General features: G+C 41.6%; 1 protein-coding gene across 1 annotated transcript in view; it reads left to right on the top strand.

Annotated features, from left to right (window-relative positions):
- The window catches only part of mertka (c-mer proto-oncogene tyrosine kinase a), a 137,527-nt gene that overhangs the window by 99,682 nt on the left and 23,895 nt on the right, over nucleotides 1-13,950 (top strand). The window contains exons 9-10 of the mRNA XM_078212285.1: nucleotides 3,271-3,430; nucleotides 6,347-6,512. Of these exons, the coding sequence (XP_078068411.1) occupies nucleotides 3,271-3,430; nucleotides 6,347-6,512 (326 nt within the window). The remainder of the gene's footprint in view (nucleotides 1-3,270; nucleotides 3,431-6,346; nucleotides 6,513-13,950) is intronic.

The following is a 13,950-nucleotide window of genomic DNA, read 5'->3' on the forward strand; positions in this document are numbered from 1 at the left end:
TGACCCTACAAATGTTCTTAGTATTACATAGTGCAATTTCTCCTATTTTATTTGATTTATTATTGTCACATATATTATGCAATCCTATAGTTAAGAAACAGTAAGAAGTCTCACTCACAACACCAGGTTAAAATCCAAGTCCACCTGATGAAGGAGCAGTGCTCTGGAAGCTCATGATTCCAAATAAACCTATTGGACTTTAACCTGGTGTTGTGAGACTGTTTACTGTGCCCACCCCAGTCCAACACCGGCATCCCCACATCATAGTTAAGAAAAGTTTGTTTATTTTATTATTTAATTTATGTATATTGTTTCGTATCCATTTGAATATCTTTCTATGGAATAGTGAATTCCTAATCTTTTTTCTGCTGTGTTTTGGGAAGCAAGATGCTTACTCATTTATGTAATGTAAAATCCATTGATGTGCGGGGCCAAGGTTACTGGTAATTATGAAGGCTAAATCCAAATTACCATTCTAACGAGAGAGCAGTACAATGGATTGATTTGCTTCTTTACAGTTTTGTAACAAGTATATTTTTTTTTTAATGATTTAAGAAGCATGATTGGAAGCTTAGCTTTCAGAAATTCCTTTACACTTGTGTTGTAATCATTAATCCTTCAGATGTGGGTTGAATGTCATTGTAATGTATGCACCAAACTCAAAATTGGCAAAACGGTCATCTTGCAAAAGATTTTAACTAAACGACAATCGTATGTAATGGAAGCCTGGTGAATGGGCACAGTGTAAGGTTAATAATAAGTCTTATATCTCCAGCTGAAATGCCATTGTGCAGGCTTGCATTTTGTAACTAAATGTCACTCTGTGCATAGGGCGATTTGCTGCTTGTTGTGAAAGGTTGAGCTTCCAGTAAGCACCTAGCTAGATGGCATTGTGTCTGTCAGCCACTATTTGTGGAACTGAGTAATATGACTCATCAGCAAGTGACTTTTTGGGAAACTGCTTAGGATGTCTTAGTTTCCTCAATACTAACATTGTTCAGATGCCAAGTGTGTGTTTTGTCATATGACCTCCACAAATTGGACTTGCAGTCAGAGTAGTTAATATTTGAATTTATTGCTCAACAGTTGAATAGTATGTTATCACCTTGAAATCTAAAGTTGTTTCATACAGGCTATTATGCAGGCAAAAACAGGCATTAATATCCTGTGTATTGACAGCTGTGTGCAACTCAACATTTATTTGCACCAACTTTTTGCTCTAGCTTGACTCAGATAAATGAGTAAATGCAGCTGCTTTATTGATGAGTGTACCCACAGTCTTCTCAACAGCTGTACCTTTACATATGCTGCGTGCTCTCTTATGCTGGACTATTTTCTACGTAGCGTTGTGATGAATTGCCACAGAAACACATGGCATGTCTTTACTGTTCCCGTGATGAACGCATATAGCTGGGAATCAAAGCCTGTTCCATGAGTTCACTTCACAAGAAATCCTGGTAATGGGGCTAGAAACTGAATTAGTGTATATATACTTACATTTTCCACACATTAGTATATATACTTACATTTTCCCCACCTGTTGATGTGTGAACACTTGTTAAATTTTACTTGTCCACATTCAATCAGTTTTCAGTAATGTACCAGCAAGCCTGCAGATAATCCAATTTAATGGTGCCCATTTGCTATTTCACAATTTGCAAAATAATATTCCAAACAATGATTCATCATGTTAAAAGTTCATACTTTATTCAGAAACCAGCTCTTACGATATTGCATGGCCTTAAGCTGACTATAGCAGGATGGATAAGTAACTTTAAAATGTTGATTGTGTCACTAAAAATATAGTATTGTGATTTTTTTTTAAAACCCAGGGAGTTGATTCAGGTCCTTAAAAAGTGCCAGACAATTCACAGCCAATGAATTTCTTTTTGTGCTGTTTAAAGCATTGTTTTTATTTTTGGGCAAGGGTCACGGCTAATTTGAGCAACAGCAAGATCCCACAAGCAACAGTAAGATCATTTACTAATTCGCATGTTGGTTGAAGGATAAATGTTGATCTGGAGTTGGGAACATGCTTGCTGTTATTAGTGGCACTCTTGGATCTTTTCCATTCACTTAAGTCAGATGTACATGTTTGATATCACAGCCAAAGCCAGCATCTTTAACAGTGCAGCATGCTCTCGGTATTGCATTGAACAGCTGGTATATCCGATTTATTTGCCTCCCAATCAATCACTCAATTAGTGTGACATATAGGTGAGGTTTTCTCTCAATAAAGGAAATAATTAGTGTCATTGTTTTTCACTCATTCTCCTTACTCCAGTGGTTGCAGATAAATATACGCTTTAACTGTTCAGCTTTTGGTGGCATGTCGGTGATTGTAGAAGGGGGAAGAGGGAGTGAAAGAGGTTGAGAGCTGGAGTAATATTGTTGAGGCTTTCGTGTGAAAGGAAAACCTTTACCCTGTCTTGATTGTTTCATGTAAATGATAGGTATCTCTCAACTTCAGCTCCTTTCTTTTTTTCGCTGCCACGAAGAGGGTTTCAAGTGCTAATTTTACATTATTTGTGTTAACCCTGTGTTTGTAATGTTTGACCTGGTTGGCACTGCGGCCAGTCCTTCCCAAATTCCAGCCCTCTCAGCAGAAGGTTTGGGATTTGAGTCCCACTGGACTTTGGCATGAAATCTGGACTGCTGCTTTCACGCTGCTTGTCAGACATGCCATCCTTTTGGATGAATTGTTAAAACTGTAATAGGAAGAAGATAGGGTCGGCATCATAAACTTGAATTAACTCTGTTGCCCGTGTCCTTTTGCGCATCCATGTCCCATTTACTCAGCACCCGCATGCTTGCTGACCTGCTTGGATCAAGGTCACCCTTATCCTCATTTCGAAGCCCCTCCATGCTCTCACTCCATCCCGAACTCTGTAATGTTCTCCAGCCCCGCAATCCTACAATGTACAAAATACTTCTTTCACTAATGTATTTGGTAATTATAATTAATGTGGCTCAGTGTCCAATTTTGCTTTCGAATGCTTCTGTGGAGCACTTTGGGATGATGTATTTATAGTCACCTTTAACATAATAAAAGTTGTTGTCTTTTAGTAGGAAATGGTCAAAGGGCCTTCTTTAACCAAGTGTACCTAATGATGTCCTATCTTTTGCTTCTTTTCAGTCTGTATCTTCATTGTCTGCAAATTGGATAATCTTGTTATAAGTCCTTAAAGAAGCTTTCGGATCCCAATGCAAACTTCTCAATGTCTAATAATTATTGTTAAGCCATTTTAATTTGTCTTTTCTCCTTTCCAGGTCATGAAATCACTTGAACTGTGTTGCAATCAGACAGTTAACCGGGGCGTTATCGATGTTGTGGCAATCAACGTTACTTATAAGGTGCAAGTGGCAGCATATACCAGCACTGGAATTGGGCCTTACAGTGATCCAGCACATGTCTTTGTTGGAAGCAATGGTAATTACTGTTGTGTATTGTGGAGAAAGTGAGTGCCATCAGTCAGGTGAAATGGTGATATTCTGAATTATTAAGAAGCAGCTTGAACTGAAAAGCCTGTAACTAGTGGAGTGCCACAGGGATCAGTGCTGGGGCCACAATTATTTACTATATACAACGAACAATACAGCACAAGAACAGGCCCTTCGGCCCACCAAGCCTGCGCCGATTCCTAACCCTTATTTCGACCCACTACTTAATGCCCATACCTGGTTTCTGTCCCTCTGTTTGCCTCCCTTTTGTGTGTCTGTCATGGTACGCCTTGAACATTGCTAATGTGCCTGTTTCCACCACCACCACAGTCAGTGTGTTTAAGGCCACCCTCATGTGAAAAAGTTTCTCCATCTCGCTTTGAACCTGTACCCTCTTGCCATTGACCTTTCCACCCTGGGGAAAAAGCCCCTGACTATCCATCCTATTTATGCCCCTCATACTTTTGTATACCTCTATCAGGTCACCCCTCAGCCTCCGTCTTTCCAGTGATATATTAATGACTTGGACGAAAGAAGTGAATGGCCAAGTTTGTGGAGAACATAAAAATAGGTGGGAAGGCAAGTGGTGAGGATGAAAGTTTTAAAATTTATTTAAAAGTCACAAGTAGGCTTACATTAACACTGCAATGAAGTTACTGTGAAAGTCCCTAGTTGCCACACTCCGGCACCTGTTCCGGTACACTGAGGGAGAATTTAGTATGGCCAATGCACCCAACCAGCACATCTTTCGGACTGTGGGAGGAAACCAGAGCACCCGGAGGAAACCCACACAGACACTGGGAGAATGTGCAAACTCCACACAGACAGTGACCCAAGGGTGGAATCAACCCCGGGTCCCTGGCGCTGTGAGGAGCAGTTCTAACCATTGTGCCACCATGCCACCCCTAATGTAAAGGGATATAGGTTAGGTGAGTGGGCAAAAAGTTGGCAGATGGAATATAATGGAGGAAAATATGGAGTTATGAACTTTGGTAGGAAGAATAAAGGAGCTGAATATTATTTAAATGGAGAAAGGTGTAACACAGAAGGACTGGGGGGTCCTTGTGCATAAATCACAAAAAGCTAGCATGCAAGTTCAGCAGGTAATTGGAAAGGCAAATGGAATGTTGCCCTTTATTTCAAATACTATATTTCAAGTACAACCCTCCAACTCGATTTTTCAAGTTTGCTGACGACACCACAGTAGTGGGTCGGATCTCAAACAATGACGAGACAGAGTACAGGAATGAGATAGAGAAACTGGTCAACTGGTGCGGCAACAATAATCTTTCCCTGTCAACAAAACGAAGGAGGTTGTCATCGACTTCAGGAAGTGTGGAGGAGAACATGCCCCTGTCTACATCAACGGGGACGAAATAGAAAGAGTCGAGAGCTTCAAGTTTTTAGGTGTCCAGATCACCAACAACCTGTCCTGGTCCCCTCATGCCGACACTATAGTTAAGAAAGCCCACCAACGCCTCTACTTTCTCAGAAGACTAAGGAAATTTGGTATGTCAGCTATGACTCTCACAACTTTCACAGATGCACCATAGAAAGCATTCTTTCTGGTTGTATCACAGCTTGGTATGGCTCCTGCTCTGCCCAAGATCGCAAGAAACCTCAAAAGGTCGGAAATGTAGCCCAATCCATCACGCAAAGCAGCCTCCCATCCATTGACTCTGTCTACACTTCCCGCTGCTTCGGCAAAGCAGCCAGCATAATTAAGGACCCCATGCACCCCGGACATTCTCTCTTCCACCACCTTCCATCGGGAAAAGATACAAAAGTCTGAGGTCATGTGCCAACTGACTCAAGAACAGCTTCTTCCCTGCTTCCATCAAACTTTCGAATGGACCTACCTTGCATTAAGTTGATCTTTCTCTACACCCTAGCTATGACTGTAACACTGCATTCTGTACTCTCTCATTTCCTTCTCTGTGAGTGGCATGCTCTATCTGTATAGCGCGCAAGAAACAATACTTTTCACTGTATGCTATTACATGTGACAATAAATTAAATCAAAAATAAAAAGCGGGAAGTCTTGCTAAAACCAAATAAGGCACTAGTTAGACCACACCTGGAATACTGTGAACAGTTTTTGTCCCCTTATTTAAGGAAAGATATATTGGCATTGGAGGCAGTCCAGAGAAGGTTCACTAGGTTGATCCTGGGTATGGAGAGATTTTCTTATGAGGAGAGGTTGAGTTTAGAAGAATGAGAGGTGACCTTATTGAGAAGTATCATCTTGTCTCTTCCTTTAGGAAATGCCAACCTGTTGAACACAAATGAGAAAATGAGCTGGGCCCAGGATCTTTTCAGCATTGAGATTTGCCTTCTCTCTGATACCCACTCATGTTCAAAAATCCTGATTGGACCTGGTTTCCAATATTGTCCCATTCTGTTGCACCGGCAATATCTGTCATTTTTTGGAAAATGTATTTTGTGACTTGATGCCTTCCAAAAGGACTCTTCAAGTCTTGTCTCATCAACCATTCCATTGATTCACCCTGCCTCAATCTCTCCTGTTGTCTGCACCGTTGGCCGGAATCTTACCAATCTGCCCACCACCACGGGAATCGGAGCGGGTGAGGGGCAGAGCATGGGAAGGTTCATTGACCTCCGGTGGGATGTTATAGTTTCGGGATGAGCAAGGCTGTAAAATCCCACCCGTTCTGTCATTACCCTCTTATCAAGTACTCAGAAGATGTTGTTCTGCATCATGGCTGACAGAAAAATGCGAGCTATTATCACATTGCAGCCTTCCCGAAGTTAATAAAAGGCAAAACATAGTCCTTTTTAAAACTACACTTGGTGTGCCCTTCTGCATGAACAATTTGTATTAATTTATTAGTTTCATGAATCCAAATCTAATTTTTAATTTTTCCATGTATTTGTTTCCTTGCAGGTGAGGTAATACTTTCACCATTCTCAACTACTTCAGCTGCTAATGGAGGTGATGCCCACCATTCCCTGATGGCCTTAATTGGAATCGTTTGTGTCAGTGGCATAATTATTTTAGTAGCGTTCATCTATACAGCCATGAAAAAACGGATGATGGAGACCAAGTTTGGGTCAGTATTGTTGGCTTCAACCATTCGAACCGTGCCCACATTTCTAAAAGAATTCTCGTGAAAGAAAGATAAATGATCTTCCCCATTACACACGAAGATAAAAATATAATATTGCAGATGCTGGAATCCGAAACGGAAAATGCTGTAAAATCTTCGCCGGTCTGACAACATCTATGGAGAGAGAAAAGGGTCATCCACACTCAAAACGTTGGCTTTCTTCTCTCCCCACAGATGCTGCCAGACCTGCTGAGATTTTCCAGCATTTTCTGCTTTTGTTAACTATTACGCACAGTCCCAATAAAAATGGAAGTGTGTCTGATAATTCACCAGGCCAGGTTACAGTGTTAGTAGTTTCTTCGCCACCTCAGAAAAAAATCTCCAATGGTCTGGAAGGCAAGTGAAGGGTTAAAAAAAATACCTGGTTATTTTAAGATGGTAATATTTTTTTTTAATGGATGAATGAGAATCTGTAGCTTATGGGGAAAATAGCATTATTATGATTGTGAGACAGTGAGAAAACATGGCTAACTGCAAATGATACCGGTTTCTTATATGTACTTGAACTTGCTTCGAACCTCATAATTGTCAATACTATTAAAGACTTTGCAATCAGGAAAATTAGATAAATGTTGGGTTTGGAAGCAGATTATGGGAAAAGCATGGCAGAGCAGGATTAACCAGCCAACATGGTGGGCCAAATGGCTTATTCCTGAATGGCGGGGCAGGCTCGAGGGGCTAGATGGCCTACTCCTGCTCCTATTTCTTATGTTCTTATGTTCTTATAAAGCTTGATGGTTCTTGACTCGACTGAACAAAGGTCTTAAATGTTCCCTCAGAGTTCCTGTGATTGGGCTTCTCTCCTTCCTTTTATGTCCCAAAGGAGAATTAACAGGGTGTTGCTCACACTATTTATTTCTTTGAACAAAACAATATGCTTTTGGGACAATAAAGCTATTGCAAAGTTGGGACAGTGAAACTAGAACCAGAGGACAAAATATAAAAACCTGGAGCAAGGGTAGAGTTCAGCAAAATCATTTTTCCCCACAGGATAATGGACATGTAGAAAGTCTAACCATTACAAGCTTAAGTATTATTATAACACGGTGCTAAATGTTCATTATTGCCACAATAAGAAGTCTCACAACACCAGGTTAAAGTCCAACAGGTTGATTTGGAATCACGAGCTTTCGGAGCGCTGCTCCTTCATCAGGTGAGTGGGAAAAGCAGGAAGGAGCAGTGCTCCGAAAGCTCGTGATTCCAAATAAACCTGTTGGACTTTAACTTGGTATTGTGAGACTTCTTACTGTGCCCACCCCAGTCCAACGCCGGCATCTCCACATCATGGTTAATTACTGCCAGTCAACCCCTTTGGTGCCAATTGTGTAGTCTCATTCCATCAGGTGTTGAATTTTTTAAGAATTCAAGTTGAATTCCTTTCTTCCAACCTTTTCTCTTCCTTTTGATATTGAATTCAGCCTCTAATTCATTTTATTTCTTGATCGTTCAATACATATCCTGCAATCTGAATGATTAAGAAGATGCCCTGTTGATTCAGACGCTCTTCTCCTGTAGTGTCGCCACTTAATGACAACGTTGTGGGCAAAAGCTTTCGGAGCTGAAGCATTTAGAAGCAAATCTAAGTCGCAGCAGATGGCTTTGATATGCTACAGCTAAAAACCTGGCCCTTTGTTTACTTGAAGCATTCAGCAGAATGGCACGCCTAGGATTTCCTTCCATTTTGTAATTCTGCTATGCCTTCTAATTCTTCCACTGCCAAGAATTTTAGGAATTTCTCCTGACGAGGCCCGGCAGATTTGGCTTCAGTTTCAAAGAAACAGGTTAACCCTTGGACTGCCAACAATGCCCATGGAATATATCCTGCCTCTCTGATGATCACGTATGAGATTTTAAAAATGAGATATTACAGCCAAATGTTTGCAGTCCATTACTCAAATGTTAACTGCAAGCTGCCAAGCTAAACACTGGAGAACAGGAATAAACTATTCACTCCCTTGAGTCTGTTCCACTATTTATGGCTGATCTGCATCTCGACTTCATCTACATACCTTGTGTGGTGACCCACTGTAACTACGTATTATATGCCTGGACACACCCCTGCTGCGCCTGACCTGAGACTCCTCCCCTTCCACCGGTCGAGGTATAAAGGTAACGGTTCCTCCCCTTTGCCCCAGTCTGGGCCAGGCTAGCTACAAGGGTGTGTTCCAGTTCTTTGTGATTAAAAGCCTGTTTTATTTCACACTCGCTGTAGTCCTGGTGAATTGATGGTGCATCACCTTGGTTTCATAACCCCTTAATACCATTGTATAATGAAACACACTCTCCATCACCGTTTCAAAATTGTCAATGACCCCCAGCCTCCACAGCTTTTAGAGGAAGAGATTTCCAGATTTCTACTACCCTGGTGTGAAGAAGTGCTTCCTGACATCGAATCGACCTCAATGGCCTAGCTGTTGGCTCCAATTTTAAGGAATCCTCACACTCGCACACCACCAGAGAAAGTAGTTCCTCTCTCTGTAAAGGATTGTGAATGTTCCATTGTTGGTTGTGTTCAAGGCTGAGGCAGAGAGATATGTTTTAAGTGAATCTAGGGATACGAGAAGTAGCAGGAAATTGGAATTGAGACAGGAAATTAGCTATAATTGAATGGCAGTGGTCATATGTATGCACCTCATTTTATGTTCTTGACTTAAATCCTATTTTACATTCAAAAAAAGATAATCACTGTTCCTGCTTTCTTTCTTGTCAAATATTTGGATTTTTTGTACTCATTCATTCATGGGATGTGGGCATTGAGAAGAAATTTGGCTGGGCCACCATTTAATGCCCATCTCTAAAAGCCCTTGAACTGAGTGGCATGAGACATTTCACAGGGCATTTAAGAGTCATAGAGTTATCACAGAATACCACAGTGCAGAAGGAGACCATTGGGCCCACTGAGTCTGCACTGACAACAATCCCACCCTCTCCCTGTAACCCCACTTATTTACCCTGCTAATCCCCCTGACACTCGGGGACAATTTAACATGGCCAATCCACCTAACCTGCACATCTTTGGACTGTGGGAGGAAACCAGAGCACCCAGAGGAAACCCACGCAGACACTGGGAGAACATGCAAACTCCACGCAGCCAGTGACCCGAGGCCAGAATTGAACCCGGGTCCCTGGTGCTGTGAGTCAACCGCGTTGCTGTAGATCACATGTAGGCCAGACCAGTTAAGGATGGCAGATTTCCTACCTTAAAGGATATTAATGAACTAGATGGGTTTTCGCAACAATGGTTCCATGGTCATCTTTTGACTTTTAATTCCAGGTTTTTATTGAATTCATCTGTCATGGTGGGTAGAACCAATGTCCGAATAGAACATTGCCCTGGGACTCTGAGTTATTAGTCCAGTGACAGTATCACTATGCCACTTCTCCCCTACTTTATTAGAGGACTTATTAGCCACATTTGCATTTCTGCTATTTCAACATTATTAATCTGTTTGCTTAAATGGAGTAATGAACTGTAAAACTAGTGTAGGCAGGAATTTATGTTGAATGCGTTAGACAGTGATTCAACTATTACCACCTTGTTTTGCATCTCCCTCTAGAATGCTCATTCACTTATGAACAAGTCACATGTCATTTATGAGCTTATTGTGGTTGATTGCACCACTTCGACGGAAATCTGGCTGAGGGATAATGCCACCTTCCCCTTAAGTGAAGCCTGGTTTTGCCTTCCCACCACCTTTCCTGCCTAAACAGCATTGGTAATGGTGTAGCTCTTGCCATTAATTCACTTTGCCTGTTCCTATGATACTACTTCACCTTTGAATATGATGTTTGTAGTATTGTTATGTTTTAAGACAGTCTCTTTAATTTTGGGTAAAATAGGGGAATGTAAGGGATAATATGTTCTAAATTCTGCCTGATGTCAACCTTGGGAGGCTTGCTTATTAAACATTTAAAGAGAAGCTAAAGTAGTTTTACTGGGAAGAAGGTGTGTGATATTCAAACTTGTTAACAATGATCAGGATAGTTGTGCTGACAGAGAATAGACTCTGAGGATACAAGTTCCAAGGCTCACAAGAAGGTGATAGATTTGTCAGGTTTTGTGAATGACTATAATTTAAATTGTCCATTTAATTTCAAGATTCAATAAATTTGGGGATCTGAAGAATAATTAATTAGCATTTCTACCTGGATACAATGCTCAGGTGATTCACATTGGAGAGGGGCTTTGAGAGGGAGAAAAGTCCAAAGCAGCCATTGTAGTGTCAGCTTACAGATTTTTAAGAAACCCCTGAACTTCATAGACAGACAAGTCGGCAAGATTCTAAAGAGAGAGAGAGATCTGGGAGATAAAGACAGCAAATTTATGTTGTCGACCACGTAGATTATGGTTGGGAGCTCATGCTTGGGTTGAAGAAAGCAAGTTTTTGAGGATTTAAATGAGGCTGCAAGATTCGCCTAATTTTGAATAGAGGAAGAAATCTCCAGGGTAATTGTCACTGAAAGATAGTTCGACTTACTTGACTGGAAAAGGAGGCAAGCCGTCGGGAGCTAAGGATAGCTTTGGACTGGTTGCTGCAAAGAATGAGGAATAAACCTGGAAGGAGGTTTTTGGCTGTTTTGTAAACTAAATAGGAAAACCTTTTTGTAGTTTGGAATACAAGGTGCCTAATGAAAGTGTTGGTGCTTTTAGTTGTCATGATAAAAGCCTTGTAACGTCAAATCTTGTTCTGTGATCCTTCCAGTCGGTTGCTGGATTTCTAGGTATCTTTCGAAAGTTATCAGTAACTATGGGGATCCATGATCCATTACCTCTCTCAGCCTCTCAATCCTCTGAGATGTTCTTTTAATTCGGGCCTTTTGAGCATCCCCAATTTTAATTGCTTCTCCACTGGTGGTCATGCCTTCAACAGCTGAGGTCCTAGGCTTCAAGTTTCCTTTACTAAGCCTCTCTACCTTTACCTCCCTTTCCAACTTTAGATTGCTTCTTAAATCCTACCTCTTTGCATTACAATTAAATCCTCACATGTGTTTAGAAGAATGAGACGGTGATTTCATTCAAACTCTCAAAATTCTTACAAGAGCTCATCAGGGTAAATGAAGTATATTTCCCGGGGAATTTAGAATCAGGCAACACAGTCTCAGAATAAAGGGCAGGCCATCTAGGACTGAGAGGAGGAGGAATTTCTTCAGTCAGGGGTGGGGAATCTTTGGAATTCCCTTCCACAGAGGGCTGTGGAGGCTAAGTCGTCGAGTATGTTCAGGACTGAAATCTATATGTTTCCAAATATTAAAAATATCAACGGGGATAGCGCAAGGAAAACGGTGTTGAAGTAGAAGATCGGCCATAATCTCATTGAATAATAGAGTGGGCTCGAAGAGCTGAATCAAAGAACAAAGAACAGTACAGCACAGGAAACAGGCCCTTCGGCCCTCCAAGCCTGTGCCGCTCCTTGGTCCAACTAGACCAATCGTTTGTATCCCTCCATTCCCAGACTGCTCATGTGGCTATCCAGGTAAGTCTTAAACGATGTCAGCGTGCCTGCCTCCACCACCCTACTTGGCAGCGCCTGCCTCCACCACCCTACTTGGAATCGTCTAATCCTCCTATTTCTTATGTTCTTTATGTCATATATCTTGACTTTAATTCTGCATTTACTGTCCAATCCAAATTAATCAACCTTTTATAACTTGCATTGTTTGAAAAAAGTTCAAATTTTCAACATTTTACTTAATTTTATTTTTTCAACTGTCTTGCACTCCCTGTTTGGGAGGTGGGGATAAGTTTTTAAATCGGGGTTATTTAAGTTGTCTCTTCAGCCGCCTGAATGCCCAGGATTGTTTCAAGCTGCCCATTGCTGACCCTAAAACAAGACTAAGTCAGAATGGTAGAGCAAAATACAAACCTGACTCAGTGACAGCTCAGTACTCTTTACAATGTTTCCACGCCGTCATTGGAACAGACATGTCGCAAGCCAAATGTCAGTCAGGCTGAAAATCAGGAAAGCCTCAATTCTGAGAAACTAGATTTAGAAAGTTGTTATTTGGCAGATTTTTAAACCGCTGAACACAGTTGTGTAAATGTATTTCTGAGTGGTCTCCGCTGTTTGGCTGTTGCTCAGCAATGCTGCGAAACCAGGGCTTTCATTGATTTGAGGATTTGTTCAGCAAAATTACAGCAGTTGGACTGAAAATCACCTCTTTCGTGGAAACAGTCATGAAAAGTTGCCCCCCTGCTGATCACATAATTGATGAACATCAGCAATGGCAATGTGTATTGAGTGAGTTTTTTACTCTTTGCACCACTCCATCCCACCCCTCCAATCTTGAACTAATTTTCAGCGTGCCTGGGGTTTGTTTGCATCGTGTTCCTTTTGTTCCAGTGACAGTCTGATGAGATTGAAAGAAACCTTGAGCTGAAACAGGGACAGGTTTTGCATTTTCCTTTCTCTCTCTCTTCTCTCTCTCTCTCTCTCTCCCCCCCCCCATCCCCCCACACCTCGTTTTGACTGGACAGGATTTGGGGTCAGCAGCTTTGCTTGATAAGCAGCACAAAGCAAGTGTTCATTCCTGATCGTTTCCAGGGTGTGGTCCATTGTTATAGAAACATAGAAAAACTACAGCACAAAACAGGCCCTTCGGCCCCACAAGTTGTGCCGTTATGTTGTATGCCCTTTGGTCCTTCACTGCTGAAGGAGCCACAGAGATGTTGGATGGGATTTTTCAGTCGCGCTTGCCTCAAAACTGGAGAATCCCGCCCGAAGTCAATGGACCTTTTCATGGTTCCCCCCCCAACTCCCCCACCCCACTTGCTACAAATCCCACGGCGAGCAGGGCGGGAGAATTCCAGCTGTTAATTTGACAAATGCGACAGGGGAAAGAAACGTTCAGGGTAGATTTTTCAAACAAATACCTCTACTGTGAGGCCGTGCTAATTTTCCATCCATCCAGTAAAGCCTTGAAGTTGGCTATCGTCACATTTAAAATGTTGCTAACTTCTAATAACTAATTTGTAAAGTCTACTCTATCTTTGTTTCCCCCCACAAAGATGTTCTGAGTAGCCTGAAATACCTTTGTTTCTGCACAGGACAAGGGAACACAGGTGCAAGATGTTGAAAAGCAAACTTGGGACCAGTTTCAGGAAGCTCTTTTTTTCTGAAGTGACTGACACTTCGCTTGGAATTCAGTATTGCATTGGGAGTAAAAACAAATTACTTAAGACAACGATGCAGAAGTGGGGATGGTGGGGCAGTTATAAGTTGCAGAGAATTTTTGGATTTACTAGATTGATGCGGTAAATTGGGTCAAACTGCGCCCGCCTCCTTGTCCTTCTTCTGAATTTGGAAAGAGTAAAGTTCTTGTGCTGACATCATTTTCTTGGGAAGTTTTCCCAAATGGTTGCTGTAACTTTGGCTGAAAATCA

This window comes from Mustelus asterias, chromosome 5 (assembly GCF_964213995.1).
Source record: "Mustelus asterias chromosome 5, sMusAst1.hap1.1, whole genome shotgun sequence".
NCBI classification, from domain to species: Eukaryota; Metazoa; Chordata; class Chondrichthyes; order Carcharhiniformes; family Triakidae; genus Mustelus; species Mustelus asterias.